This window comes from Rhinolophus sinicus, linkage group LG12, assembly GCF_036562045.2.
Source record: "Rhinolophus sinicus isolate RSC01 linkage group LG12, ASM3656204v1, whole genome shotgun sequence".
NCBI lineage: Eukaryota > Metazoa > Chordata > Mammalia > Chiroptera > Rhinolophidae > Rhinolophus > Rhinolophus sinicus.
Window position 1 is genome coordinate 32,837,011 of NC_133761.1, and position 27,294 is coordinate 32,864,304.

The window sequence follows — 27,294 nt, forward strand, 5'->3', positions numbered from 1 at the left end:
CGGCGTCGTGTTTCTGGTTGCACTGCTGGGGTCTGGATAGTCCAGTAGTCGCGAGCAGGGGTAGAGTACCGGATAGTTCTCTCCAAGAGGCCTCAAAGGAAAAAGATTAGCTATGTCATCCTTGATCAGAAAGGTGATCAGCACCACGAAAGCCCCAGGGGCCATTGGTCCCTACAGGTAACTTGGCTTGTGGGAGCGCGACGGACCCCAGGAGTGTCGGGTGTGGGGTGAGGTGTACGGGAGTGACCCTCCGGATCAGAGCTGGGGTGGGCCTGGGCCCACCTAATCTAACACTTGAGGAAACGTAACTCGGGAAAGGGACAACGCACCCATGGACCCACAGTGGGTCCGGAACCCCACTAAGACACGGAGCCTGCGCTCCCCGAGACTTTGCCCCGACCCAGGTGGACTGCCTCACGGGGGAGCGCAGTCAGCCAGAAAGTTCCTGGGGTTAGACGTGGTCTGTTATTTATTTATTTATTTTGTAACAGCTTTATTGAGATATAATTCACATACCTGTAAAATTCAGCCCTTTAAAGTGTACAATCCAGTGATTTTTTTTTTACTATACTCATAGAGTAGTGCAGCCATCACCACTGCCGTGTTTCCCCCAAAATAAGACCTAACCAGACAATCAGCTCTAATGCATCTTTTGGAGCAAAAATTAATATAATTATGTAATATAATATAAGACCCGGTCTTGTATTAATTTTTGCTCCAAAAGACTCACTCGAGGTGATTTTCCTGCTAGGTCTTATTTTCAGGGAAACACCGTATGTAATCTCAGAACTTGTATCACCCCAAAAAAGAAACCCAGTACCCATTAGCAGTCACTCTCTTCCCCCAGCTCCTGGCAACCACTAATCTACTGTTGGTCTCTATGGATTTACCTGTTCTAAATGTACAGTAAATGGATCCTACAATATGTGGTCCTTTGTGACTTGACTTCTCTTTCACTTGGCCTAATGTTTGGTCTAATTCTGTCTTAATTCAAAGGAGTAAATCCTATCCACAGATGTGGGTGCCCTGGGGAGAGGTGAGTTCTTTTCACAGAAATGCTTAGCAAAACCTTGCACATCTACCCAAGACCCTGGTTTTTACAGCACATATATAAATGCATTGTGATGTTTATGAATTATTTGCCCATGTTTATTTCCCACTACTAAAATAAAATACAAATCATAAGGAAGATCATTTTCTAAGATTGCCCGACATGCTCTAGTTAAAATAGGTATACTGGCCAGAAGTCTATCTTGTGTACAGAAGCACTGTTAAATTGAAAGGTTAATTCCTTTTTTTTTTTTTTTTTTTTTAGACTTTGTTTTCTTAAAAATGTCTCATTTAAAATTACTGGATCTTATATGCATTCTTGGAGACTTTTTTTCCTAATATTACTTTTGTTATTTTTAATACTTCACTAAAGTATATCCTGTAACCTTTTTTCCATTTTCCTTTTTAAAATAGTCTGTAGTATGTTCACTGTTAACCACAGCTGGAAAATTTCTGCAACTGGAACACTTGAACTATGACAGACATGTATTGAGTACCTACTATTTGCCAAACACTGCAGGAGATATAAAAATGTGTAAGAATCAATCCAGTGTGAAAGACAGTCACACATATCGGGAAACGAAAAACAAACATTTTAATTTAGTGCATGTGGCATAGCAAGCACCATAACAGACCAACTTCTCTAAGTCCCATCCCCACTTTACAAAAGAAAACTGAAGCTCAAAGTGAACTTGTCCAAGGTCAGACAGTCTGCAAGTGACAGAGCTTAATTTGAACAAGACCTACACTTATGTGTGGCGGATGAGTAACTATAGTAGGCTTAGAAATAAAATGCAGTGGGACTGAGGGGACATGGAGGTTGGGTGAGGGGTGACAAAAGAGGAAAAGAAAGAATTTGATGCTAACTTTGGGCAGAGGGACAGAAGATTTAGGAAGGTTCCTAGTGAGAGGTAGTCTTTGAGGTGGGTTTTGAAGGTTGGATTTGCATTTACAGTACTATTGTAAAGTTTGATTTTTAAATTACAGTTGACCCTTCAACAACATGGGTTGAACTGCACAGGTCCATTTATATGTGGCTTTTTTTCAATAAATACTGTAAATGTATTTTCCTTATGATTTTATTAATAACATTTTTTCGCTAGCTTACCTTATTGTAAGAATGCAGTATATAATATATACTATGTACAAAATGTGTTAACCATTTATGCTGTCGGTAAGGCTTCCAGTCAACAGTAGGCTATTTGTAGTTATGTTCTGGGGGAGTCAAAAGTTGGATTCTCAGCAGTTGGGAGGGGGTGGGCTCCCCTAACCCTCACATTGTTCAGGGTTGAACTGTGCTTTGTTCAGGACTTCAACAGGAAGTTGTGGAGTGAAGGGCATTCTAATTAGAGGGAATGACTTGAGGTACAGAGCTAGAAGAACACATGGCATAAAGATTTTCTGGAGTAACATTTAGTCATCCAAGTAGCACTTTTACTCTTTTTTTCATTTGCCAAATCTGTGTACCACCTATATTATAATTTACTTAACACTTTATTTTGTGATGGATCACTTTTACAAATTTAAAAAGTGAACTTTACAACAGTACTCTAAATAGAAAATCCAATAGACGGTAACAGTAAAAAATAAACTCAATTGAATAAAAAATATTATTAAATTCTAGCTAGATACTGCAGTTGGCTCAAAACCCAAAGCCTTTCTCTTTTGGTTAAAAGTGATAGGTTTCTTTAACTTGTTTTCTCCATGTAATCAGAGGATTGAACTCTTAATTGCAAACATTTATTGATGCTTACTCAGCAGTAGGCACTGTTCTCAGTGCTTTATGTGCATTTACTAGTATTACAGTCCCCATTTTTCAGATGAAGAAAGAGAATGGAAAGGAAATCATTTCCTTACTGTTATGCAGTATTTGTGTGTGACCTACACTTTGGCAAACACTTGTTAGGAGTTAGACTTTGAATTTGAATTTTTGTTTTGTCCCTTGCTAAACATTAGCTCTTACAAGGTCTCAATTGTGATGGTTTCCAACGCTAAACTGAAGAGTATAAACTTTATTGTGAATGCACTGAGGAGCCATCAAATGTTTTTGAAGAGAAAGTGACATGATCAGATCACTTTTAAGAAGAGAATTCTGATAGTAATTTGAGGAGAAGATGTTAAGGGATATTACAGTAAAAGAAAAAATCAGTAATCTTCTTTCTCCTGATGCCCTAATCCTTATCCCTCAATCACCCATTAGTTTTACCTCAGAATAAAAGTGATTCTTAACGAAGCAAAGTGATCACAGAGCCTGGAGCATATACCTTCCTCAAGTATATACTTTGTTCAAGAAAGAAAGCAGGATAGTAGTACCCCTGGTTGACTGACCTGCGGGTCAACTATCTTTATAAAGCTGCAAGCAAAAAAGAAGGGAATCATTCCATGAATATGCCCGTATGACAAGAGGAAAGCCATCAGCCAGCTTCATTGTGTGGAGACTTTCCAGGACATTGTGCCTCGGGTGCTTTTTTTGTATCCAAAGATGATACTAGAAATGGTGCTAATTTTCAATATTTTATGAAGAAAAAACACACTTCACCTAACTAGTTATGTTCTGATAAAGTTAATTGGACGTGTTTTAACAACCATTTGGAAAATGAAATTTTGTGCATGGAGTTTGTAGTGAGTGCACTTTTTGAAAATTCTGGGTCTTTTCCAGGAAAAATTCGAATGTGTTGAACTTTCAGTCCCTGGCATTGGGGTGGATGGGGTGTTGTCACTAATTAGCTAATCAGTTCAGCACATTTCAGGAATACTTCACAACAGAACCTTGAGAGATTTCGACATCACATTGCTATTGCATTGCTTTCCATTTTGTTTGCATACCATCTGAATGGTCATAAAATTTTGAAATGATAGTCCATGTCAGGCACAGATTATGATGTGACAATTATTACTAGGATGCTTTCAAAGTATTATTACCCTTTGACTTGGGAGTAGAACACCTAACTGTTCTAGAGCCTAATGATTGTCTATGGATAATGGGATTCTTATGCCTAGGAAGGGTCAACTATCATTGTTTTTGTGAACTAGCTCTGCTAATCTATAAGAGAGAACTCACATAGCTCCAATAGTCTCAGAGGTCCAGGCCTTACTTTTTTTTTTTCATATTTTATTTGAGGGTTTTTAATTTTCTGAGAATAAATGAATTCCTTCTTACTGTCATAAAGTTTTTGATGAATGATAATGCATAAGGGCTTAAACTATGTTCCAGATATGGAGAGAGTTAAAGGTACTTTGCAAAGGGCCGAGGACAGCCTAATTCTACACAGGACAGTTAATAGAAACAGTGTTAGCTGATGGTACTATTCAACCTGAGAGAAGCTTACATATTAACAAACTCAATAGTTAATCAATTTGTGGGCCAGGGTGAAAGCCAGATAGGGAGAATTCCTAAACTTTCTAAGTCCTAATATTGTGTTTCCCCAAAAATAAGACCTAGCCAGACAATCAGCTCCAATGTGTCTTTTGGAGCAAAAATTAACATAAGACCCGGTCTTATATAATAACAATATAATATGATACAATATAATACCAGGTCTTATGTTAATTTTTGCTCCAAAAGACACATTTATGCTGATTGTCCGACTAGGTCTTATTTTCGGGGACACACAGTACCAAGTTTAAATCTACCCTCTTCAGCTCTCCAAAACCCACATTTCTTTTTATTGGGGTGACAATTGTTAGTAAAATTACATAGATTTCAGGTGTACAATTCTGTATTACATCATCTATAAATCCCATTGTGTGTTCACCACCCAGAGTCAGTTCTCCTTCCATCACCATATATTTGATCCCCCTTACCCTCATCTCCCACCCCCACCCCCCTTACCCTCTGGTAACCACTAAACTATTGTCTGTGTCTATGAGTTTTTGTTTCTCATTTGTTTGTCTTTCAAAACCCACATTATAAACCAGTAGATCCTCCTAAAAAGATACTTTACTGACAACCAAACATGGTTAAGCTACTAAATGGTTAGAGAGTAAAATATCAACAAGAAGTTATTGTGTGCCCACTATGTGCAAGGAATCATCTAGGCCCTACACAGTTAGAGACACAGTAAGTAAGACATTGCCCCTGCCTTCACGGCGTGTACAGTCTGGCATACCCTAGGAGATAGGTTAGAACAGAACTAGCTGTCATATGAGGCCAGATCCTGTGCATGGGATAAGAAAGGCTCCACCAGAGGACCTCCTAGGCTTTGCAAGAAAGAAAGTCTTAGTTACTTGTTCAGGGAAAATGGTGTGTGTGTGTGTGTGTGTGTGTGTGATGGTTTTCAGTGTAGTTTTGTTTACAGTAGCAAAATATTGGAATCACTGGTAACGAGTTAAATAAAGTACATCCATACAAAGAAATACTATGCAACTGTTACAAGAATGAGGAAGCAGTCTAGGTATAGTTATGGAGAGATCATGATATGCTGTTGAGTGAAAAAAGCAAAGTGTAAAAGAGTGTTTGTAAATGGGGGGAGAAGTTTATATTCACTGTTCTTCATATATGCACGAAGAATCTTTGGAAGAATATATAAAGAAGAGCAATGGCTATGTATAGGGGCCCAGAACTGAATAGATGGAGGGTAAGGATAGACGAGGGTATTCACTGTGATTTTTTTGTATATTTTCGGGATTTTTTGAACCATGTGAATGTTCTCTTGTTCAAAAACTTAAGAAAAATTTATAAGTTTTATATTTAAAATTATAAAGAAAAAAGATATGGTTGGGAAAATCAGGGGAAACCTGAAATAAAAGATAGGAAAGTGGAGCATGTTGGAAAACAAAACATAGGGAACTAGAAGATTAGAAATGAGAATATCCTGTTTTAAATGGTAAAAACAAGTAGTGCTTCTAAATTTAAAATAATATAAATGTTTCTTTATCAACATTTTAAAAATGGGGGTACTTAATGCCCCTGAATTATATTCCTAAAATGATTAAAATGGTGATTTTTGTGTGTGTGTGTGTGTGTGTGTGTGTGCGTCTCCACAATTTAAAAAATAAATAACAGAGGAGCTTTCTTTATCCAGAAACTAACACATTTTTTTGAAGTTGATTTATTTGGCTTTTTTTCATATCTCAGCGTAGCTTATTCTTCTTTCTTTGAGTTTATTCTAATTCTGAAATTTAGTATCCTCGTTACAAAAAAAAGCCAGTTTCAAAAGTAAGCACTGCAGAAGTGAAGTGTCCCCTCACAGGTGGATCCTTAATTGACCGTTCAACAAGGAGTTATTAATCTTGTTTGAGAATAATTATTTCCTTACAGTGCTCCTGGCATTGCTCTTTTTAGTTTGTTTCACAGCTTTATCGAGGTTTAAGTTACTTATAAAATTCACCCATTTTAAATAAGTCAGACAGAAAAAGCAGAGAACCATGTGATTTCACTGATATGTGGTATATAAACCATAAACAACAAAAGAACAAGACAAACAAATGAGAAACAAAAACTCATAGACACAGACAATAGTTTAGTGGTTGCCAGAGGGTAAGGGGGGTGGGGGGTGGGAGATGAGGGTAAAGAGGATCAAATATATGGTGATGGAAGGAGAACTGACTGGATGGTGAACACAATGGGATTTATAGATGATGTAATACAGAATTGTACACCTGAAATCTATGTCATTTTACTAACAGTTGTCACCCCAATAAATAAAAAAATTAAAAAAATTCACCCATTTTAAATGTAGAGTTCCATGAATTTTGTTAAAAGTATAGAGTCATACATCTAATACCATATCAAGTTTTTAAAAAATAATTATTGATTAATAATAATAAATGTATTTATTTTTATTTTATTGGGGAATATTAGGGAACAGTGTGTTTCTCCAGGGCCCATCAGCTCCAAGTCGTTGTCCGTCAATCTAGTTGTGAAGGGTGCAGCTCAGCTCCAAGTCCAGTTGCTGTTTTCAATCTAGTTGCAGGGGGCGCAGCCCACCATCCCATGCGGGAATTGAACCGACAGCCTTGTTGTTGAGAGCTCGTGCTCTAACCAACTGAGCCATTTGGCCGCCCCCCACATCAAGTTTTGGAACATTTCCATCACCCCCCGGAAATTCCCTTGTACCATTTATGATCAATCACCACCCCTACCCCTGGCTCCAGGCAGTCACTTAGCTTTCTGCTGCTATTCTTTTTGTCTTTTCCAGAATTTCATGTAAGTGGAATCAAATAATATATAGGCTTTAGTTGAATCTATCAGTGGGTGTTTTTTTATTTTGTTTTTCTCTTTACGATCATGAGTAATACTGTTCTTAACATTCACATAGTCTTTTCTTCTGGGTAGTTGCCTAGGAAAGAAATTGCTGGGTTGTATGTTAAGTGTATCTTTAAGTTTATAAGAAACTGCCACATTATTTTCGAAACTGTCTGTACTGTTTGGCATTCCCACTGACAGTGTATGAGGGTTGCAGTTGCCCCACATCCTGACCAACGCTTGTTGTTATCAATGCTATCCTATTGTGCGGCGTGGTATCTTACTGTGCTTTTGCTTTCCATTTCTCTAATGACTAATAATGTTGAGCATCTTTCATGTGCAGCACTCCTTAGCTCTGCATAAGTCTTCTTTTGTGAAGTATCTGTTCAAATCATTTGCTCATTTTTGGGAAGTTGTCTTTATATTACTGAGTTTTAAAGTTCTTTATATATTCTAGATACAAGTCTTTTGTAAGATACATGTTTTGCACATATTTTCCCCCCAATCTGTTACTTGTTTTCATTTTCCTAAAGATGTTTTTCAACAAGCAAAAGTTTTTCATTTTAATGAAGTCCAATTATCAATTTTTTTATTTTACAGTTTGTGCTTTTTGTGTTCTAGCAAAGAAATCTTTTAGCATTGAATTTTACATTTTATATTTTATATATACACCAATTTCCATTTATTGCAGTCAAGCTGTGTTAGTCGACAGGACCATTTACATTTCAGGCCAGATAGGCATGGACCCTTCAAGTGGACAACTTGTGCCAGGAGGGGTAACAGAGGAAGCTAAACAAGTAAGTCATTTTCCATATTTGAAGTTTCCTTCTCTACTACTTTCTAATATTGAGGAGTATTAAGAATCCATTTGGCTGATTTGGTTTAGAGAGATTGCTAGGTAAGTTACTTTTCAAGTTACTGATTGATTTAAGACAATTTTATGTCAGTAGATAGTTGGAAATTTGATGAATCATTTAACAGCCAAAAAAAAGAAAAAAGATTGTTTCTTCCAAGGTGACTTACTTTAAACCTGAATTATTGAATGTTGACTAAACTTACTGTGGTAATCCTTCCACATTATATACATATATCAAATTATCATGTTATATGCCTAAAACAATGTTACATGTCAGCTATATCTCAGTAAATCTGGGCTGGGGAAACCCTGAATTATTGAAACCAGATGATATTTTGCCACTTCCATGTGGATTGGGAAATTTTCTTATCAAGGCCACTGACCTGACAAACAACCCCACCACCATAAGAGTAAAAGTCAACATTTGTTAGTAAGAGAGAAATGTCAAAGATTACATGCAGTATGTTTTTCTAAATAAGAATGGGAAATACAATTCTAATCCAATAAGTAGAATTAATTTATAATTTAATGCATTCACTGAGTCATTTGTGATATCCAAAGACAGAAAACAACCTAAATGTCCATCCATAAGGAACTAGTTAAAATAAATACACGTAATTCTTGTAAGTGAATTGCTTCTTGGTTTTCCTTCAGTGGAATATTCTGCTTGAAATTTGGTGAGACACTGTCTCCTTTTGTGAGTAAAAAGATTGGGTTGAAGTCTCTTCCTCAGTGCTGGAATGTGTGAAGTTCTCAGCCAATATCCACTAAGCTGAAACAGAAATAATTCCCGAGGTTACTAACTCTGTATCACTTTGAGGATAAGTATGAGCTAGCAAGCATTAAAACGTGTTTTCCCTTAAAGCAATATTTGACTTTAAAGGGTTTTTTTTTCCTTTTTCTCAGAAACAGTATGTATTTGTAAATTATGTATGTCACATTCTGGAGTTAGAGAAAATACCAGTTTTTCACCTTTCCCTTAACTTATTTTTTCAATTCATTCTTCCTCTCCACTTTACTGGTCATGTATCATTTGATGATATTTTTGTTTTTTAAAAAGATAATTAAATAGGTAATATGTGGGTATGGCAAAAAAATTCAAAAGCTATAAAAAAGCATAGACAGTGAAAAGATGTCTCCCACCTTTATTCCCCCCTCACTCCAGCTTCCTTCATCAGAAGTAACCACTGTTCCTAATTTCTTTTTTTTTTTCCACCTTCTTCCGCCTCCATCCCCCACCCCAGTTCAAGCTGTTGTTTCTTAGTCTAGTTGTGTAAGACACAGCTCCCTGGCCCATGCTGATATTATGAGCCTTGCCCCCCGCCGACCCCCTGCCTCCGGCTGGGTCACTGATCGTCAGTCTGCTGCTTGCAGCTCTTGTGGGCTGCTGACTGCTCACGATGGCTGCTGGACACTCATGGCAGCACTCAGTAGCCCACAGCTGCCCGCAGCAGCCCACGGCTGCCCAGCTCCAGGGAGAGCCATTGTTCACAATTTTAGCTGCAGAGGGCGCAGCTCACTGGCCCATGTGGGAATCGAACCAGTGACCTCCGTGTTAGGAGCTCCAGTGCTCCAACCACCTAAGCCACCGGGCCGGTCCTGTTTCTAGTTTCTTATACATCCTTCCAGAGACAGTCAATGCTTGTACCAGCATAAATGTTCACACACACACACACACACACACACACACACACGGTAACTTATTGTGCATGTTATTCTGCATCTTGGTTTTATTTTATCATGTAACAATTTAATATTAATTTAGTTGTATGGATCTAGCCTGATTTGTTTTAGATTTATTTAGAAGGGCCTAGAAAGAGTAGAATTTCCTAGAAAGGGAGAATTTTTCTTCAGCATAAACTATTTAAGGAGGTATTAGTAAAATATGATTAATTGCCTTAAAGCTTTAATATAACATCAGTCCTCAGGCCTTTCTTGCCTTGGTTCACAGGCATTTAAAAACATGGGTGAAATTCTGAAAGCTGCAGGCTGTGACTTCACTAATGGTGAGCAACTTGGTATTACATCACATTTCTATTTGATGTTTCTTTGGTCTTTTTGACATATCATGCCATATCTTTGTTGCTTTTAAAGTTGTTTTAATTTCAGTATCATTTTAATCAAGAGAGCCATAGTACCATATTCTGTTTTCTAAGTAATGTTTTGAATCAGACCAAATAGCTAAACCTAATGACAATGTATTTATCTTCTAGTGGTAAAAACAACTGTTTTGCTGGCTGACATAAATGACTTCGGTACTGTCAATGAAATCTACAAACAGTGTAAGTAATTTGGCTTTATTACTATTTTTCATTAAAGAGAAATGAATTGGGGCGGCCGGTTGGCTCAGTTGGTTAGAGCGCAGTGCTCATAACAACCAGGTCGCAGGTTCGATCCCCACATGGGCCAGTGAGCTGCGCCCTCCACAACCAGATTAACAACGACTTGACCTGGAGCTGATAGGTCCTGGAAAAACACACTATTCCCTAATATTCCCCAATTTAGAGAGAGAGAGAGAGAGAGGAATCTATTAACCTTAAAGTGTGTCCATTATGAATTAAGAGTGATAGGAGATGCTAAAGAAATGGTTGGTCACAGACCCTGTCCTAAAAAAATGAATAGTCTGATTGGGTACATACATGTGCCCCCACAAAAGAGATCCAAGATATTTCTATTGCATTCCTTAGAATAATATACCCTACAAATCCATTTTCCTAAAGCTTAATTCTGTTACACCCTTCTCAGGCTTTTTAAGCCCTCCTAATAATTTTTTCTTAAACACAGATTATATTTATTATTGCTGTGACATGGTTAGCAACCATCTCTATAGTGTCTCTCAGAATCATTAGCTAGTTACTTCACATTTTTATACCTTGGTTTCCTCATATGCAAAATGGGGATGAAACCTCATAGGGTTGTTGGAATGCTTAAATGAGTTAATACAACATGTAAACACATTAGAACAGATGTTGGCGTGTTGTAAGTACTCAGTAAATTGTTATCTATACTTATTAACATTGTTGTCTTAGTGGGGAAAATGGGTGTCCCTACCAACTGGTGAGATGAGACAAAGGTGTAACATGGACAAAGCATCATTACTTATTCTGTCCTGAAGAAAGGGCTAGAGTAAACCAAAGTTAGCAGTGTAATCACCTGTCAAAATTTCTGGGGATGGACAGTTGTTCCCTATTTCGATAACTTTTATAACTATCACTTTAAAAACAAAACCCCATTCATATCAAACAAAATCAAAGTATCAGAGTACGAGGTTGGACAATTAAGTTCGCGAACTCATCCTGGAAAAAGTACTATATACCTCATTGCTGAATATCACTACGGTCACCTTCAAATACTCCCCTTGGGAAGCTATGCAATGAAGCCAGTGCCTAGTCCACCCTTCAAAGAAATTTTGGAACTCTTTTTCTGGAATGGCCATCAGTGCTGTCGTATTACTCTTGATGTCCTGAATAGCATCAAAATGTCTTCCTTTCTATATTTCCTTTATCTTCGGATAAAGAAAGAAGTCATTGGGGGCCAGATCAGGTGAGTAAGGAGGGTGTTGCAATGCAGTTATTTGTTTACAGTGTTGTGTATTGTGATGCAAGAGCCATGAATTGTTGGTGAAAAGTTCAGGTCATCTAGCTTTTTCACGCAGCCTTTTCAGCATTTCCAAATAGTAAACTCGGTTAACTGTTTGTCCAGTTGGTACAAATTCATAATGAATAATCCCTCTGATATCAAAAAAGGTTAGCAACATCATTGCAACTAGTTCGCAGACTTAATTGTCAGACCTTGTATGTGAGTGTTTTCATTTTTTCCCGGAAAGCTAATACATTTTAAAAGTATTAAATATCATAGGAGTCATATGGCAAAATATTTTATCAAACAAATATGAATGTGAGCTTCTTTTTCTCAATGTTGCTTATATCTAAGAACTGAGAAATCTATGAAGCACTTTCCAGAGTCTTGATTATGCTGTACTGAGTAACAATACACTATCTGAAAACTAAAATGAAATTCTTTTCATTTTAGATTTCAAGAGTAATTTTCCTGCAAGAGCTGCTTACCAGGTTGCTGCTTTGCCTAAAGTAAGTACACTTTAAAATAACTAATGAGCACAATTTTAAATTTCTACATTGTTTTCTGACTCTAACTAACTAAGCACTGTGGCAGGAAATTTTAAAAAAGAAAGAAATAGTCCCTAACTTCCAGGAACTTAAAGTCTAAAAGGAAACACCCAATATTACATGCATAAGGAAAAATTAAAAAACTTACGAAATTTTTAAATACGCCTTAAAATTTCAGAAAATTAAAAATTAAGGCCACACATGGACATTACAGAATACTTAAACTGTGAGAAAAAGTGAAATAGCAGCTATATTGATTTATGTTACTTAGAGACTATGTAAAGTGAGCCAGGTTTGTAAGTGGTATTTTTATTGCTTTTAGTGGTTGTTATTTAGAATGATCAGTGTCATCAAACTTGTTAAGGTGTTAGGAGCTCTGAACTTGGGATCATAAGATGTGCGTTTGAACCTCTGCCATTTAGCTTTGTGCCGTGGGACAGGTTAAATGACCTTTCTGAGCTTCCATGTAACAATCTCTGAATTGAGAAGAGAACACCTGTCTAATAGAGCTGCTGGGAGAGTCGCATGAACTAATGTGTACGAACATGATCAGCACTGTAACCTGGCCTATCATAGGTTCTTAGTAAATGTTTCCCTCTTCTTTCTTTCTTTGCAAAGTTTAATGTTAAAAAATGCTGTATTCCTGTTAGTTGTATGTTTTTAGTAGGTATTACTGTGTTTCCCCGAAAATAAGACCTAGCCGATAATCAGCTCTAATGCGTCTTTTGGAGCAAAAATTAATATAAGACCCAGTCTTATTTTACTATAATATAAGACCGGGTATAATATAGTATAGTGTAGTGTAGTGTAGTGTAGTGTAATGTAATATAATGTAATATAATATATATATATAATAATAATGTAATACCTGGTCTTATATTAATTTTTGCTCCAAAAGACTCATTAGAGCTGATTGTCCAGCTGGGTCCTACTTTCGGGGAATCGGGGAAACATAGTATGGACCTCTCTTAATTTGTAAAAAATGATCTAAACACTGTTTCATTATTTTCCTTACAGGGAGGCCGCATTGAGATTGAAGCAGTAGCTGTACAAGGCCCTCTGACAACAGCATCACTCTAAGGGAACCTGGTGTTATTTAGTCTGGAAAATTAATAATGTTTTTAAATTAACATCTTAACTTTTATAATCAATGTTGGAAACTGTCAGACTGACAAAAATATTTGAAATATTATGGAAATACCATATAATAAGGGGAATTGAATATGAATTAAAGATTAGATAATGGATCTAGTTACTGATATTATAAAGTACATTTATGCACACTCACATTACTGGATGTGAGAAAAGAGACACCTTTGCATTGCACAGTTACTCAAATAAATAAAAGTAAAGGGAAATAATATGCAGGAAAGATGAGTTACTATTCCTGAGAAATAATAAAGAATACACCTAATTCAGTTAAATCCTATTAATTTAATGGTGCGAATATTTAGTTCTCATGTCAGATATATGATTCCGCTTTTACTTGAATAAAATTAAAGATTTAAGTTTGAATGGTAGAGGTAAAGGAAAAAAAAAAATGGACCAAAATTTTATTTAGCTAATATTTTTCTAACGGAAATAAAATAGACATGCAAATTTTCCTTGGTGTGATTCTGTTCACTTATTTATACATTAGAACACATTACCTAATCAAGGATTGGGGGGACCATGCTTTTTTTTCAAAGCTTATTTCTGACTTTGTACATTTTTACACTGTTGTAATGAGACTACGTGTAACCATTTTGTGTTTGTTCTTTAAAGTCTTTTAACATTTTTGGACAACTGCTACATGAATACCTCCATGATGTAGAATAAATTCCAGTACGAAATTATATGGATTAAAAAATAAAAGTCTCCATCACTGTCCATTCCACTTACCTCTCCAAAGAGAGCCACTGCTAAGAGTTTTGAATGTAACCAGCAGATGGTTTTCTATTCATTATGTATTTGATCATCTAGCTTGGTTTTGGTTTGTTTATATAAAAGAAACTTTATATATTATTCTACAGATACTGTCTTCTGTCTTAAAGATCTTCCATAGAAATACATATAGATCTACCCATTTTTGAAAACGTAGCAGTGTTCTTTTGTGTGGTTATACCTTAGGTAATTTAACCATTTCTCCAAACAATTTGTTGTTTTCAAAGTTACAGTCATGTGCCAGCGGAGATACGTTCTGAGAAAATCATCGTTAGGCGATTTTGTCGTTGAGCAAACATCATAGAGTACACTCACACAAGCCTACCTGGTCTAGCTTACCACACATCTAGGCTAGATGGTATAGCCTATTGCTCTTAGGCTACAGGCCAGTACCGCATGTGCAACATGAGATTAAATCCAGCATAAGAGAAAATGATGCAATCAAGAGGCTCGGTAAACAAGATGTATGAGGCTGCTGCCAGTGTGACACGGCACACTGTTTTACAGCAAACTTTATAAGTAGAAAGAACACACTCTAAAATAATGATGAGAAAGTATAGTATAATAAATACATAAACCAGGAACATTTATTATGTCAAATATTATGTACTGTACATAATTGTGCTATACTTCTATTAGGTTGGTGCAAAAGTAATTGCAGTTTAAAAGGTTAAAAAAAAAAAAATTGTGGAAACCACAATTACTTTTGCACCAACCTAATATATGCCTGGCAGTGCAGTAGGTGTGCTTACACCAGCATCCCCACAAACACGTGAGTAATGTGTTGCTCTGTGACCTTACAACAGCTGTGGTGATAGGAATTTTTCAGCTACAGTAAAGTCTCAAGGGACCACAGCATTGACCAAAATGTCATTATAGGACACATGTCTATTATACATTACAGCAATATTGCCATAATTTCTTAAGCATACACATACAGATAACATCCTTACGTATACATATTTTTTAAGGTTATTTCAGAAATGTCATTCTAATTTGAAAAGCTCAGTCAACCAAAAGATATTAGAAGCAATTAAGAACTGCAGTTTTAAGAGCACACTTTGGAGTAATACCAATGGCATTCTATGCCCAGATCTATAACTGAGCTCTGTGACCTTTAGCTAGTTATTTAACCTCTTTAAGCTTCAGTTTCCTGAGAGATAATTGCTCCTCAAATGGCTGTCATAAAAATTAAGATGATACGTATGAGAAGTACTTAGTGTGTCTAGTACATAGCAGAGGTTCAAAAAGCTGTCACTTTTCAGCAGTATTTAATCATTATTAATCACCATATGGAATAATGGGCTAGGTTGGAAAATTTCTGCTATTTAGATAAGAAAATTTATTAACAAAAGATTAAATATGAGGTCTCTTCAAGTAGGTAGAGTTGGGGAGTATGGCACTGAATTCATAAACAAGATCAGGTGATACAAAGTAGACATTTTTTATATGAAGCAGTATAATATAGTTGTTGAGGGCATGGACTCGAACCAAAGTACTTGAGTTCAAGTCCTATTCCACCACTTTGGGCAACTTATTTAAGCTCTGTGTTGTGTTCTATAAAATGTCTCCTCTGTTTCATCTATAAAATGGGGATATTATTAGTACCTCCCTTATAAAATTGTTGTAAGGATTAAATAAATTAATATGTATAAAGCATTTAGAATAACGCCTGGCACACAGCGAGGATGATGATCGAAGGCTTTCTATTATTTGACAATAAAACGAATAAGCCTCGAACCACTAAAAGACTTGGAGGAACCTTAAGTGCATGTTGCTAAGTGAAAGAAGTCCATCTGAAAAGGCATGATCCCAACTACATGACCTGCAAAAGGCAAACTATGGAGACAGAATAATGATTAATGGTTGCCCAGGGTTTGGGTGTGGTAGGGGAGGGCTGAAGGCGTGGAGCACAAGAGAGTTTTAGGGCCATGAAACTATTCTGTTTGTTACTGTAATGGTGGATACGTGTTATGCATTTGTCAAAACCATAACACAAAGAGTGAACCCTAAGTGTGAACTAAAAAGTAATTAAATAACAATGTGTAAATAACTGGGGAAACTGCGGCTTGGAGAGGAAGAGAATATATGGGTACTCTGTACATAAAAATACTCAAATTTTTTTTTAAGGACTGTAGTAATGCAGTCTGTGGAAGAGTGTTAACTGAAAGGTTTCCTCTTTCCGTTAAAAAATGTTGCTCATAGTTAGTTCCTAGGCACATAGTTAGCTCCAGAGGTACATCCTAAAAATATAAAGACAGGAAAATCAGCAAGTGACAAACACTTCCCCAAAAAAACAATGCTAAGAAAAATGTTGACAAGTGATAAAATTTATCTAGGTTAACAACTGAACTTGTTGTCCATCAAAACCAATTTATTAATTATTTCATACTTATCAAAGAAATTGTATCAAATATATGCATAGTGTAGAGAATAATAAAATTGACACCTGCAAATTGCTTAAGAAAGAAACCTCACCAATACTTTCAAAGCCCAACAAGCCATTCTCAGTGCTGTTTGCCTCACTTTCCCCAAAGGTAACTGCAGTCCTAAATTTTATGTTAATCATTCTTGCTTTTCTTAATAGTTTTGCCACCTAGAAGTTATGCATACAAATGGTCATTTAATTTTGCCTGATTTTGAATTTTATGTTTAAAAAAACCATACTGAATATAATTCGTCTGACTTGCTTTTTTTCAGTCAGTATTATGGTTTAAATTTTTTTAAACATTTTTTTAATACTGAGTAGATACAAAAAAAATGTTAACCACCCACATTTCCACCACAGTTTAAAAACAACATTGTTATTGCTGTAGAAGACCAGATGTGAGCTCCAATCTGTCCCCTTCCCTCCCATCTCAGATGAAACCAATGTCCTTAATTTTGCATTTATTGTTTCCTTTATCATATATGTTTGAATCATTAAACAAAATATTGTTTACCTTTACAAGTTTCTGAAGTAAAACAAAAATGAAATACATTGTGTTTTTAGCCATTGAGGACTGTCTTTAACATTTCGCCATTGAGTACAATGCTTGCTATAGGTTTTTATATATTCCTTTTATTAGATCAAGAAAGTTTCTTTCTAGCCTTACTTTGCTCAAAGTCCTTCCTTTTTCCTTTTTTTTCCTTTCTTCCTCCCTCCCTTCCTTCCTTCCGGCCTTCCTCCCTTCTTTTCTCTTTCCGCAAATATTTAATAAACCAGAAATTGTCATGAGTGCTGTGAATTCTGCAATAAACAGCCAAAATTTCTTACCCTCAGGGAACTTAACTTCTAATGAACTGACAATAAACAAAGCAAGTAAATTATATATTAGGCAAACTCATAATGACAGAAACTAGATGAGCAGTAACTAGGGCAATGGGACATATTGCTTAATTGGTACAGTTTGTTGGGAGTGATGAAAGAGTTTTGGAAATAATGGTGATGATCGCACAGCATTGTGAATGTATTTAATGCCACTGAATTGTACACTGAAAATAGTTAAAATGGTAAATTTTGTTGTGTATATTTTAACCACAATTTTTAAAAAGGTTTTAAAAAGACATGAAAAATTATGTTAGATTTTTTAACACAACATAGCTATGGGAAAAAGTAAAGCAAGGGGAGTTGGAGAGTATTAGGGATTACAAATTTAATAAAGTCAGTGAGAAGGGAAGGTCTCACTGAGGTGACATTGGAATTTAGAATTGTTGTTGAAATTGAATTTTTTCTGCATTTATGAGATCATATGATTTTTCTCATTCAATTTGCTAATATGGTAAAATATACCTCATTACTTTTCTATAATGTAGAACCAACCTCTTATTCCTAAAATAAATTCAATTTGGTCAATATATGTATTTACATATACACACATATATTTATAATGTGTATGTTTTATACACTCAAATTCAGAGTGTATATTTTCTTTAGGATCTTTACACTTATGTTCATCTGTGAGACTGGCTTTTCTATAAAAGGGTTTATTGTTGTAAATATCTATCCTTGAATGTTTGATAGAATTTACCTATAAAACTGGGCTTAGTGTTTTCTTTGGGAAGAAATTTTAAACTACTGATTCAATTTCTTTCATGGTAACAGGAACATTCATATTTTCTAGCTGTTTGTTCAGTCAGTTTTGGTCATTTACGTTGTTGTAGCATTTGTTCACTTCATCTAAATTTTCACATTTGTAAGCATATTTTTAATTTCTTGTATCTACATTCAAGTGCACCCTTTTCATCTAATAGTTTATTTGGGCTTCTGTTTTTTTTTTTTTTTTTTATCAGCCTTGCCCAGAAATTTATCAGTTTTATTTATCTTACTTTTTGGCTTTGTTGATCCTTTCTATTACATTTTTGTTTTCTTGATCATTAATTTCTGCTTTAATATTTATTATTTTCTCCAGCTCATTTATGACATCTCTTTCTATTTTTATTATTAAGACTCTTTTATTTGTAAATGACAGAAACCCAACCCAAACTAGCATAAGCGGGGGTAAAAAAGTTCATAAGCTCATGTTACAGAATCCCAGGGTACAGCTGGCTTTAGGCATGCATGCTCCAGAAATCTCATGGTACCATCTGTCTCTCAGGGGAAGACGCTGCAGGCCCAGACACACAGACTGCCAGGGTACTAACCCCAGCAGAAGACATCAGCTCCTGATATCTCCGGCAGAAGAGTCTCAGAGAAGCCTCTGATTGGTCCAGCTCAGGTTAGGGGGCCCATTCCTAAACCAATCACTGTAGGAAATCTGGCCAGGCTACGTCTGAGGGGCATAGCTATACATGGTCATGACTTCAAATTCAAACCTCAGAATTAAAGAGCTGGAAATAAAATGCTCATACCCAAGTTAGCTGACTCGTTAGTAGCTGGGTTTGGATTTTGAGTCTTCTTTCCACACTGAAGGAGAATCACTAGATTTTGTTAAATGTAAAAAGGAACACACTGCATGTTAGCCTTTCAAACATACACAAATAGCAATCTCTTTGAAGTACGTTATTAAATAAATGATCATGAGATATCTAAAAAGAGTCACCTATATTTCCCTGCTGTTGTCATATTCCTTACCTTTGATAGTGTGTAATTTAAAGAACACTTTTTTTTTCCTGAAAGACACTAAGCTCAGTCAAAAGTAGTTTTATAATAAAATTCAGGTAAAAATATACCAAGAAAACCTTTCAAACAATTATTTCAAACACTTATTATTTCTAACAATGTATTTATTTAATCAAAATTGTAAATATTGAACAAGCAGTACAAAATAATTTTATAAAAGTGTTGTCCATATTTTTCCCTACAGCCAATTATATTCAATTCTGAGGAAATAGTCATGATTATATAAGAATAAAGAGCCGCATTTGTCATCAACAAATACAGAGTGCCAAATTGGTACCAGGCCCTGTAAGGCACTTTTGCTGCCCTCTAAAGAGCTTACAATCTTTTCTCTAACATTTGGTCAGCAATTAGAAAGTAAAAATAATTCAAAATAAAATATTTACTTCCAGTGTTTTTTCCAAAAACAATAAAAAATTACTTATCATAAATTGTGGTCAGCTAAGTGCTAATATACTTGGGCATAGTTGCTCTCTCTATAGCATTAATCAACATTTACTAATATAGCAAGTATAATTGGAACATTCTATTTAATCTATTAAATCAAATAGATCCCAATGAGGAAAATCCAGAAGTGTGATTCTATTCTCAGAAGTTCAATAGACAAAGTTCTATTAACAGTTGTGCTTTGACTAACATGTTATTGCAACACTAAAAATAATAATAATCCTACATATACATCAAAATGATTTTGACTGATTGAATTATGTGTTACATTTAGATTTCATCTTTTTTTTAATTTTTTTTTTATTGGGGAATATTGGGGAACAGTGTGCTTCTCCAGGGCCCATCAGCTCCAAGTCGTCCTTCAGTCTAGTTGTGGAGGGTGCAGCTCAGCTCCAAGTCCAGTCACTGTTTTCAATCTTTAGTTGCAGGTGGTGCAGCCCACCATCCTATGCGGGAATTGAACCTGCACCCTGTTGTCCTGAGCTTGCGCACTAACCAACTGAGCCATCTGGCTGCCCCTAGATGTCATTTTTTAAAGCTTATATTTTCTGAAGTTTCTACCATGAGCATGTATTCATTTTATATTAAGAAAAAACAACTGTTTTACTAATAAAGGAATCCTTCTTTGCAATTATTACCTAAATAATCATTGTGTCACATTCCAGTACTTAGACAAAAGTAGTGCTATTTTTATCAAAAAGCTTTTTAACAAAACTCTAATATTCAGAAAACTTGAAGCAACTGCATACTGATCCACTAAATAACTACTAGTTGAAATAAACTATTAGTTTTCCTCGCACTGAATTGCTATGAGTGTGATGATGATTGGAAAAGTCACCTTTGGGTCTTGTAAGTCCTTGTCAGGTTCTGGGGCTGAAGCTGACTCCAAACCCAAAGCCACTACAACAGTACAGCTGCCATGGAAAGCCTTTTCTCTTGTCATTGAATAATTTTTTTTAAAGTGTTTGGAATCAGGGTCTCATAAGTCAATTTGACATAATATATACATTACGTTTTGCATAAATTTATATGATAATATGAATGATGTTTTGCTACAGTTTTATTAAGAAAAATTTGAGATCTATATTGTTCAAGGAAAAAAAAAAAAGGCAGATTTCAAGCTCCAATTAGTATCCCTAGGTGGTTTCTCAGAGCTCTTTCAATGGAAACTGGTAAGGCTTGCAGATCTGTCCCCAGTAGTTCATAGGAGTAGTGTTTATTCATGGTAGTACCACATTATTAAACTGAAAGAGTAATTTAGATTAATAGAATATGGACCAGCCCTTCTTCCACCTTCAATAGTTACTAAAGATTGGTTTTGGTGTCTAGAGACTTCTTTCATTAGGTACAAAAATAATGATGTTGTAGTTAGCTTGCAATTTCTCAACTATTGCCCAATAAATTTGCTGTGTGGTATTTCTGAAATAAAGCTAAAGGCTTCCAATTTGACTCTATATGAATTAGTAATGCCAGGGAGTTCCCTAACTTTTGTCGATAGTAATAAGAACTGAAAAGAGAAATTCCATACCTGTCAACTGTTCTGAAATTACAGTGATTCTGTTTCTGCAATTAAAACCTTGAGATTATAACCAAACATTTGCTAACTTTATAAGCTCTGGAAAGGAGAGGAGTTGAAAAGTTTTAGATTAAATGACATCTTGTAAGTATATGCCTTCAACTTTCCCGACACAGCCATGCTTTGCTACTTAATGTGGGGAAAGAAAGAAGAGGCTCATTCTCCTTTTACCTCACAAATGTGTACAGTCTACATGAATGGCTTTATAATGGTCATACAGCTGGCATTTATGAAGCAATTCAGAATTAAGTCACCAAATTATCTTTATAAAAATGAAATGCTTGTAATGTTAGATGCTCTAATAAGCTATTGCATTTTCCAAAAAAGTAGAGATATATAAACCTTACTAGGGTTATTTGACCATGACATTCCAAAACTCTTTGATTAGTTAAATGGGGAAAAAACATTTTCCTTTAAAAGCCATTCTTAATTAAAGGCCAAGTGTGGAATAAAGCATTTGTTAAGAGTAGTGTGGGTGTTTTACCTACTCAAAGGCTATTATAATAGCTACATTAGAAGCTCTTAGTACAAAGTCTAAATGGAAAAAGCAATAAGGTCACAGGCCGACCACACACTCCTACCCTTCGGGTCCCTCGGGAGGCTGGATACAGAGCACTTCCAGCCAAGAGTTTTGGAGTCTAGACTGGGGATTTCCTAGATTTGCAGTGGCACCCTCTGCTGGTAAACATTCTGCCCTAATGGGGATGCTAGCTAGTAAAGCATTCATTTGTTCACCATTTCCTCCCAGTCAGATATAGAAAATACTGAAATTATCTTAGTAGAACACAAATTTGGCTGCAAAGTGGCTATACGGCACCCCAGGACTGGAAAATCTAGCCTTGATGGTAGTTTTTCTACTGATTCATTATGAACAGCTCAAGACTTTTCTCCATCCTGTGCGTTTTCAATCTAGGGCAAAACTGATGAACTCCTCTGAGTCAGGGGATTTAGGATTACAATGCACTCTGCTATGCTATCATCTTAGGCAATAGAAAAACAATTTAATGCAGGAAAGGATAGCTTAGTGATTTGAGTTTTACTACAGACATTTATTATTTTAATCTTGCTTTAAAAAATTAACAGATTATTTAGATGTTATATTTCAATTTTGGAATATTCAAATATGATAGAACATTTCAATTTTCTATGTTTTGAATAAAAAACTTAGTATATTTAAAAGAATAAGAACAATTTCTAAAAAGATCTTAGTAATCATATTAAAGGCCAAAGACAAAAGTATAGAAAGTACCAGAAATTTATACAAATTTCCAAAATTTTCCGAGAATGATTTTAGTCATTAATGGAAAATAATGGGATTAATAAAAACTTGAAAACTTTTACATTACAACTTTATAATGTTTTTGAGAAAGAGTTCTTTCAAGAATGAGTTCTGAATAGATCTGTTCACTGTATGTTAAATATTGAAAAAAATCCACACAATAGAGAATGAACCTTTATGCCTATTAAGTAACTTAATCCTACTATGTCGATACTTGACAAAAACATATTTCCAGTTTTTAAGGTGATCTTTCATATTTTACACTAAGCTCTGACATTTGCTACTTACTAGATAACTATATAAAAACACCGTTGGTCAGGAAAAACACCTTTGACTTACAAAATGTACCTTGATTTATATAACTTTCTGACCTAAAAATACTGCTGTTTTTGAAACTACACCAAATATACAGCTTGTTACTGAGCTTGAGAAGCCTTCACAGGAAAATGCTGCTGTTACACAAATTCATATTTTAAATATATTATTTATTAATGAAACATAAATGGGAACCCTTGATATTTATTATTCATGTATTGATTCAACAAATATTTATCAAGCACCTGTCATGGTCTATTAAAGGAGCTAAATTCCTGAACTCAAAGATACATAAAACAGTCCTCGCTCTCAATAGAATCACAATCCAGCTTCTTTACTTATCAGAAAGAATGATGTCATCTACTCAAGTAACTCCTCTTGTTGTCTACCTCAACTCTTTAAAGTCAGAAACATAAACTACTATTATAATCAGAATAAAGATAATTCTTCCCTGTATACTATATTAAAATGAATTACATGTTTGTAGTCATTTTAATATAGAAGCTAAAGTAAAAGAGTCTAGTTAAGTCATCTGAAAAATAATCTTAAAATATATATTTACAAATAAGATAAACAAAATGTTCCCAGAATGTAATTCTATCCCGATATTCATAAACACAAGGCACTGAATGGTGGAAAGATTGCTATTATTATGATTCACATGTAATCATTTACCAAAATTCCTTGGCAAATTTAGAAGAATTCTTGGAAAGTGAGTTTCTATTATGGTGCATCATTTAACATTAATGAAATTTATAAATGTTTTTTAAATCTTGATCTCTTAGCGCCTTTCCATCTCTAAAGCCTAATATTAAATCACAGAAATCTGAAAAAGAATTGGGGGGTGGATGGGTGGCTCAGTTGGTTAGAGCATGAGCTCTGGGCATCGGGGCTGCCAGTTCGATTCCCACATGGGCGAACAAGCTGCACCCTCCACAACTAGAATGAAGTCAATGAGCTGCCTTTCAGCTCCCACATGGCCACATGGCTCAGTTGGTTAGAGTGTGGACTCTCAACCACAAGGTTGCCGGTTCAACTCCCACAAGGGATGGTGGGCTGTGCGCCCCCCTGCAACTAACAATGGCAACTGGACCTGGAGCTGAGCTGCGCCCTCCACAACTAATATTGAGAGGACAACAACTTGACTTGGAAAAAGTCCCGGAAGTACACACTGTTCCCCAATAAAGTCCTGTTCCCCTTCCCCAACAAAATCTTTAAAAAAATAAAATAAAATAAAAAAGAATTGGGTCCAAGGAAGAATTCCAAAGAGGCAGGAAACCTAGGTTTTAATTCTTGCTGTTGATTGCCTTTGAAATACATTTAAAAGTCAATTAATTTAAAATACCTTTAATGTCAGTTAAAGGAATAACACCAATTGAAACACCTCACATAAGTGTAAAATCAACAGCTGATTCAAAATGGCCCACGGACAAAGTGTAGCCTTTCATTGTGAAAATGCCTAATCTTGCAACAGCACCAGTCTGGATTCCTTTGACAAGGATTTTGTTAACATATTTAACATTCCATGATAAATAAGGCTCTATGGTTGTAGACAGACTTAAGGTGAGAAGGTTATTAGATGATACTTTCTAAGTTTCTACCAGCTTTAAATTCTGTGGTAGGAAAGACATACTAGGTATAGTTTGCCCCATTTTGTTGTTCATTCTTATTCCTCCATAATTATAACTGTGTCATTTTATTACACTGAGCTCCCTAAAATTTGCTAACTCTCTTCTCCAGCCACTATACCTAAAGGTTTATACTTTAATTTTAGGGTCTCATTTTCTATACTGAATGGACCCATTTTCACAATGAAGAAAATACCCTCACACTCTTAAATGATCATATACGCTAGTTGTTATTGGCTCTGGCTATTGTAGTTTTAAATGTATAACTATTCTAAGTAGCTAAGAAACCTGTGTATAGCTTGGCAGTTTTATGGAACAATGTAATCAAGAAGATGGTAATGACACTTCTTGTAAGAAACATATGGATATTAAAAGATAAGATCTGTAACTGCAAGCTTCACTACATTTTTCTGTATTTTCTATTATAACACGCTGTGTCTGTTCACCCTTCTATCACCATACCTATCTATGTGGCTGCCGAAAGATCCACAGCTTCTCCTGTTTCTCCTTTTGTTTCAGCTCCTTCACTAACTTTCGCATTCTCCATCTCTGTTTCAATTGTTTCTCCTGTCTCACCTGGAAAAGTAACCAAAGGAGATACTAAGAGACGCTCATTTAGCATTCACAATAAAGTACCCCATAGCTGGTTTCCAATAGGAACAGTTCTTAACCTTTAGGCCTAAACAATAAATTTCTCTGGTGGTGTCCAAAAGTGATCACGCTGGTTCTCTCAGATCTTCTGAATGATAAGGCACTCAAAAGCTGCTGCATTAGTAAGTGCCAGAGTTAAGAAACAGATGGATAAATGCTTCATTTAATTATACTGTAATGTGAAGCTAAAATTTACCAGAATGACCTTCAACTACCTGAAATGCAGACTTCAATGGCTGTGTATCAGCCGTCCCCACCCCCAGAGATTCTCTCGTATGGAGCACATCTAAACACCCTGAATCTTTAACAACATAACTTTACCTTCAGTTTTTTGGTCCTCTTTGTTACTGTGAGTTTTCCTGACCATTTCCACATTTGTCCCTGTTTCTAGAATTCCTGCTGGATGCTCCGTGCTACCAACTGTTCCTTCACGTGGAACCTGCTCCATGTTTCCTGGACCTTCGGGAGTTGTTTCCACAAGCTGACTTCCTTCCAAGATTTCTGGAGATCCATTTTCTTTGGGAATTGTTTCTAGAAGTTGGGGCTGCTCATCTCTTCCCATTGTTTCTTGAAGTTGCTGCTCTTTCGCTGTTTCCACAAGCTGACTTCCTTCCAATATTTCTGGAGATTCAGTCTCCTTAAGAACAGTTTCTGGGAGTTGGGGTTGTTCATCCTTTCCCATTGCTTCTTGAGGTTGTGGCTCTCTGCCTGCTTCCCGTGGTGGAATATTTTCAGCTATTCCTAAAGGTTTCATCTCTCGGCCAGTTTGTGGGTTCTCAGTACCTCCCACTACTCCAGGAGAGTCCCTCTCTCCTGCTGTCCTCAAAGGCTGATGCTTGGCTTCTGTTCCTAAAGGTTCAGTCTCTGTATTTCCTCCTAAAGGCTGATCCTCTGTCACTGCTTCCACATGTTTCTTCTTTTCTTCTGCTCCTAGAGTATCATCTTTGCCACCTGGCTCAGGCGGTCCAGACTCCTTGAGTCCTTCTAGAGGCTGAGTCTTCTCCATAGATCCTGGAGGGTCTGCAGCATCCTTTGCCAGCGGCTGTTCATGGAGGGATTTAACACCATTAGCTGTAGACACCACTGAAATCTTGAGCTTCTCTAATGGAGGAATTCTTTCCTTTTGTATCTTGCCAGAAACAGTAGATTCTCTTCCCAGTGTACATGGTTTGGGTTGGGCAAAGTAGGACTCATTTTCTTCTGTGGTTGGAAAAAATATATTTGAAATTACTTTTCCATCATTCATTCATTTGAAAAATAAATAAATAAAAGAAAATACACATTATTGTTTAGTTTCTATCTTGAGAAAGCATGTTGCTATGAAGAAGTAGATTTCACAGTTCGAGACAGCCCTGGGTACAGTTGAGTACAGAAAGACCATACCATAACCCTAAACTCCCTAATTCAACTCTCTTTACTGTCTTCAACTCATCTTAAACAGCTCATCTTAAACATTAAGGTCCTCCAAAATCACAATTTTGTTTTCCTGTTTGCCCCTTATGCATCTTCTCCTGGCTCCTGTCCCATACTCTAATTTAGTACATTTTGTTTTGTCGTGTTCTTTTCCCTGTCCCTCCCTCTCTTCTTAGACTTAGTAGAAGATTTCATCGTGTATGGCCCTGCTTGAATGGTCTTATTTTCCTCCTAAAGCAGAATGGCCCTCAGTGAAAGGAAGAGACCCCAGGACAGAGAAGCCCCACTAGGTAAAGACTAAGATGTCTGGGAAGAAAGGTGACAAGGACAGTTCAGCCTGAGTTTCATTTCGTTTGGGGAGCACAGTGGGAAGAGCAATCAAGAGAGAGTTGGAAAACATGAATTTTAATTCTGGCTCTCCCTCCAACCCTGTGACCTTGGGAAGTTAGTTCCCCATGATCTCATCTGTAAAATGACAGTGAATCTGTCTCTTCTACTTATCTCAGAGTTGCATGAGGCATCACCTCACATTAAACAGTGAATGCAAAAGTCAACATGGTAACGTGTCTATAGTATTTGACTCAGTGATCCTACTTCTGGAAATTTATTCTAAAAGCATAAATGTCAGGAAAATGCTTGGGAGAAAAGTATATAATCCCAGGATTCTTTATAACAGCAAAAACTGGAAAAAAACTTGAAAGTCTGAAAATTGGGGGAAAAGATATTCCACTGGATACAATATTA

General features: G+C 36.0%; 2 protein-coding genes across 3 annotated transcripts; one reads left to right on the forward strand and one right to left on the reverse strand.

The window, feature by feature from the left end:
• Nucleotides 1-13,824, forward strand: RIDA (reactive intermediate imine deaminase A). Its single transcript, XM_074317085.1, has 6 exons — nt 1-177; nt 7,929-8,034; nt 10,045-10,099; nt 10,307-10,375; nt 12,126-12,181; nt 13,238-13,824. Exons 1-6 carry the CDS (start codon nt 113-115, stop codon nt 13,298-13,300), a joined length of 414 nt encoding a protein of 137 aa, XP_074173186.1. The 5' UTR covers nt 1-112; the 3' UTR covers nt 13,301-13,824.
• On the reverse strand, nt 8,585-27,083 carry ERICH5 (glutamate rich 5). Of its 2 annotated transcripts, XR_012490939.1 has the most exons (4): nt 25,459-27,083; nt 24,949-25,062; nt 18,974-19,042; nt 8,585-8,865 (listed from the first exon to the last, which is right to left on the reverse strand). XR_012490939.1 is itself a non-coding variant. In XM_074317084.1 (3 exons), exons 1-2 carry the CDS (start codon nt 26,381-26,383, stop codon nt 24,953-24,955), a joined length of 1,035 nt encoding a protein of 344 aa, XP_074173185.1. In that variant the 5' UTR covers nt 26,384-27,082; the 3' UTR covers nt 8,585-8,865; nt 24,949-24,952. The 2 variants fall into 2 exon arrangements, 1 of the variants encoding a protein (XP_074173185.1); XM_074317084.1 differs by lacking the exon at nt 18,974-19,042 and having other exon boundaries at nt 25,459-27,082.
• Between the last annotated feature and the right edge of the window lie 211 nt (nt 27,084-27,294).

Bases quoted from the DNA above. Each gene is read 5' to 3' on its own strand.
- RIDA (XM_074317085.1), top strand. From the start codon at position 113: ATGTCATCCTTGATCAGAAAGGTGATCAGCACCACGAAAGCCCCAGGG. The intron at 178-7,928 runs GTAACTTGGCTT...CATTTATTGCAG, and splicing joins GGGGCCATTGGTCCCTACAG to TCAAGCTGTGTTAGTCGACA. The intron at 12,182-13,237 runs GTAAGTACACTT...TTTTCCTTACAG, and splicing joins AGGTTGCTGCTTTGCCTAAA to GGAGGCCGCATTGAGATTGA.
- ERICH5 (XM_074317084.1), bottom strand. From the start codon at position 26,383: ATGAATGATGGAAAAGTAATTTCAAATATATTTTTTCCAACCACAGAA. The intron at 25,063-25,458 runs GTAAAGTTATGT...TTACTTTTCCAG, and splicing joins AGAGGACCAAAAAACTGAAG to GTGAGACAGGAGAAACAATT.